Here is a 4,174-nt window from a genome sequence, read left to right on the forward strand (position 1 = left end):
TTAAATAGTAAAAATATTTCACAATATTACTGTTTTTGCTGTACTTTGTACTTGTACTTTTAAAAAAACGTACTGCTCAAAAACTTTTGATATTTGGAATAAAGATTTTTACACGTTTTTAAAAAAAAAGTCTTTAAAATTCAACAAGGCTGCATTTATTTTAACAAAAATACTAGAAATACTTGAACAAACATACTAGTAAATACTAGAGGTCGACCGATGTATCGGTTTTGCCAATTAATCGGCAACAATAGTTGATTGGCGGAACTATCAGTTATCAGCAAAAATCCATGCTACGATAGTTTTTCCTGGTTGCGTCCGTTGCTGGAGCAGCTGAAGCTACGCTGTCATTATACAGTATGAGAGCGAGTATACCTGCGAGTTTTTTTTTTGCCCGGTGTGTGACTGCCGTCTTATGTTATTTTGATTAGATAATCATCAAGTGTTCTAGAATAGAAGCAGTTAAACTGTGAGAGTACACATACAATATCCATATGTATGTCATTTCAATGCTATGGCCTTTGTGTAGATATTTAAAGATGACCATCTTTAGATATGAATTGGTAACACTTTACAATAAAGAATCCATTTGTAACAGTAACTAATATTGATACAAGCTGTAGAATAGAAGTAGAGTGTGTTAATTTAAACATTTACGGATATATTTGTAAATTTTGAAGTTGGTTTTGTTAACATGAATGAACTATGAACTAACTTTAATGATCAATATATAATTAATATTAATACTTTTATTCATTTACAAAGTATGGTTCAGTACTTTTTTTAAATAGTAGAGCACTATTTTAGTTTCCATTCAGTATAATTTGAAAAACTATCAGTTGATTAATCGGTATCGGCCAGTGTGGTCCAACCTAGCTATCGGTATCGGTAAAATCCACTATCGGTTGACCTCTAGAAAAAACAATAATATTGTGAAATGTTATTAATAACAATTATTCATAATTACCCCATCCGCGTCGCTTGGCCTTGGGGTTTTTTTTTTTTTTTTTGCGACTAAGCGACTATTACAATTTTGGCCGACCAAGCCTCTTCTGGTCAACTAACGGTTAGTCGACTATTAGGGGGCAGCCCTAATAATTAATATTAAGACTGTTATTAATTTACAAAGTATGGTTCAGTACTTTTTTTAAATAGTAGAGCATTATTTTAGTTTCCATTCAGTATAATTTGAAAAACTATCGGTTGATTAATCGGTATCGGCCAGTGTGGTCCAACCTAGCTATCGGTATCGGTAAAATCCACTATCGGTTGACCTCTAGTAAAAACAATAATATTGTGACATGTTATTAATAAGCATGATTCATAATAACCTGGTCTGCGTCGCGGCGCTTGGCTTTGGCGAAGCTGCTGATGAGGAGGCGCGGGAGGCTGTGCTGCTGTGGATCTGGACGTTGCACCAGCAGCAGGTTCTCCATGCACAGATCTCGATGCGTGACGCCGTGCGCTTTCAGATGCTCCAGACCCGCGCACAGCTGCAGCAGCAGAAAACACACGCGGCGCTCGTAAACCTCCGGCTGCGCGCGGTGGAACGACTCCCACTCGCGGACGAAATCTGCCACGCTCTGGTGCGGGACGTCCCGGGTGATGACCACCACGCACTCCTGCTCGGCCGGACCGCTCTCCTCGCTGGGTAGCATGCTCCGCGGCACGCAGGCGATGAAGTGACCGCGGTCCTGCTGCAGATTGAAGTGAGACGGGATGCTCTGCTGCACCGAAAGACCGTACAGATGAACCTGCTTACTGTCCGGAGCCTGGCCTTTACAGATCTGACCAACACACAGAGAAAACAGACACGCTATGATGTTAAATGTTAATTCACAATTTCCTTACCATAAATAAAATATATATTTGGAATAATTAAGAATTTTTTATATTTTTAAATAAAGCCTTTTATGTTCAGCAAAGCTGCATTTATTTGATAATAATATTGTGAAATAATATTAATAACAATTATTAATAAAATTGATCTATTATTAAAAGCTTTCCATTAGTATTGTTTATTATTATCAATATTTAAAACAGTTTTTGCTGCTTAATATTTTTGTGGAAATATTTAATTCTGGATTCTTTAAAGAATATAAAAAAACTACTGTCACTTTTAATCAATTTAATGTCTTTGCTAAATAAAAATAAATAAATAAATAAAAAATAAATATATATATATAAGGACAAATTAAATTGATATAAATTGGCAGTAAAACATTTATAATGCTACAAAAGATTTATATTTCAAATATACGCTGTTCTTGTGAACTTTCTATTCATCTGTGAATCCTGAAAAATAAAATGTGTTACAGATTCCACAAAAATATCTGTTTTCAACATTGATAATAATCAGAAATGTTTCTTGCGCAGCAAATCAGCATATTAGAATGATTTCAGCGGTTTATAAATGCAGCCTTGGTGAGCAGATGAGACTTCTTTCAAAAAAACGTATTTATTCCAAACCTTTGACGGTTAATTTACAGTATATATGTGACTCTGGAGCACAAAACCAGTCATAAGGGTCAGTTTTTTTGAAATTGATATTTATACATCATCTGAAAGCTGAACAAATAGATTTCCATTGATGTATGGTTTGTTAGGATAGGACAATATTTGGCCGAGATTCAACTATTTGAATATCTGGAATCTGAGGGTGCAAAAAAATCTAAATATTGAGAAAATCCTCTTTAAAGTTGTTCAAATGAAGTTCTTAGCAATGCATATTACTAATCAAAAATTAAGGTAAAACATTTACAAAATATCTTCATGGAACATGATCTTTACTTAATATCCTAATGATTTTTGGCATAAAAGAAAAATCAATAATTTTGAATGTGAGCCAAAATCATCACAATTAAAAGAACCAAAGACTTAAACTACTTCAGTCTGTGTGCACTGAATTTATTTACTACACGAGTTTCACAATTTGAGTTGAATTACTGAAATAAATGAACTTTTCCACGACATTCTAATTTATTGAGATGCACCTGTATATATATTCTCTGACCTTGACGGCGTATGTGTTTCGAGTGTCTGACGCGCAGGAGGCTGAGTAATACACAGCGTCTCCGGACAGACAGCAGGGTTTGTTGCAGGTGAGTTTGAAGAGTGACCAGTTGCTCTCGTCGAATCTCAGCGTGTTCCTCTGGCCGCTGGAGAAATGCTCCTCACACTTGAGTGCGAGCCGCCGCAGAGACTCGGCGTACAGGCCGCCCAGTTTGGAGTAGATGCCCTCGCGGCTGTCCATGTTCCTGAGCAGCGCATGCAGATGCAGCGTGTTGAGCTGCGGAGACGAGCAAGACGTCACATTCCCCAGACGCGGGCGAGAACAGGCGAGCGGTTTGACGCCAGAGTCGCTCGGAGCCGAGGTGGTGCGGTTCACCAGCTTCTTCTGTGGTAACGGAGGCGGCTGGAGCTGATTGGCCAGGCTGGTGCAGGGAAACGCGTCGGGCTGTGGAGATGAAGGGGCGGAGCCAAGCGGGCTGCTGGGGAAAGGGGAGGGGATGGAGTGGAGGGTGGAGTCTAGATCACATGACCAGAAGAAAAGAGCGAGGGAGAAGAAATAGTTAATTACTTTTAGTCGAAATGAAAAAAAAAATTATATTAACCGAATTAAAAATTGTTTAATGGCATGACTGGGTTTACATAATATTTATACAATACATAATTGATATATACAATATTTATACAACATTGACAAAAAACTTTACACAAAACAAGCAATAGCGAAAAATATATATATAAAAAATATAGAAAATAAAATAAGGTGTTAAGTAATTAATAAAAATAAATAAATGAATACGTTTAAAAAATGTATACATTTATTTGTCTTTTATCACAGTGTTGCTGTCATTCCACATAGAAACACAACTGTGATTGGCTGTAAAATATTGAATTGAAAGCAAGTTTGAAAGATCTGCTCTATATCAGATTCATAATCAGAGTTCAGAATCAGTGAATCATATGATTGTGATTTCTAAATGATTCCTGTCAGACAATCAGGAGAATTAAAGTGTTCAGTAAAATGAAACTGTTCATGTTCCTCATTTCTGTTTCTGCATTCTAACACAACACTCGCACACACTCATGCTTACACACACTCACTCACGGACTCACTCAAGCACACACACACACACACACACACACACACACACACACACACACACTC

At 37.0% G+C, this 4,174-nt stretch overlaps 1 protein-coding gene across 1 annotated transcript in view; it reads right to left on the reverse strand.

The window, feature by feature from the left end:
- Positions 1-1,279: 1,279 nt before the first annotated feature.
- Positions 1,280-4,174, reverse strand: part of LOC107669274 (tyrosine-protein kinase SgK223-like) — a 29,377-nt gene continuing 26,482 nt past the window's right edge. Inside the window, exons 7-8 of the mRNA XM_016461452.1 lie at positions 3,014-3,593; positions 1,280-1,787 (exon numbers count right to left, since the gene is read on the reverse strand). Of these exons, the coding sequence (XP_016316938.1) occupies positions 1,308-1,787; positions 3,014-3,593 (1,060 nt within the window). The 3' untranslated portion in view covers positions 1,280-1,307. The remainder of the gene's footprint in view (positions 1,788-3,013; positions 3,594-4,174) is intronic.

The sequence above is a fragment of the Sinocyclocheilus anshuiensis genome, unplaced genomic scaffold (genome assembly GCF_001515605.1).
Source record: "Sinocyclocheilus anshuiensis isolate Anshui unplaced genomic scaffold, SAMN03320099.WGS_v1.1 scaffold320, whole genome shotgun sequence".
Classification (NCBI taxonomy): Eukaryota; Metazoa; Chordata; class Actinopteri; order Cypriniformes; family Cyprinidae; genus Sinocyclocheilus; species Sinocyclocheilus anshuiensis.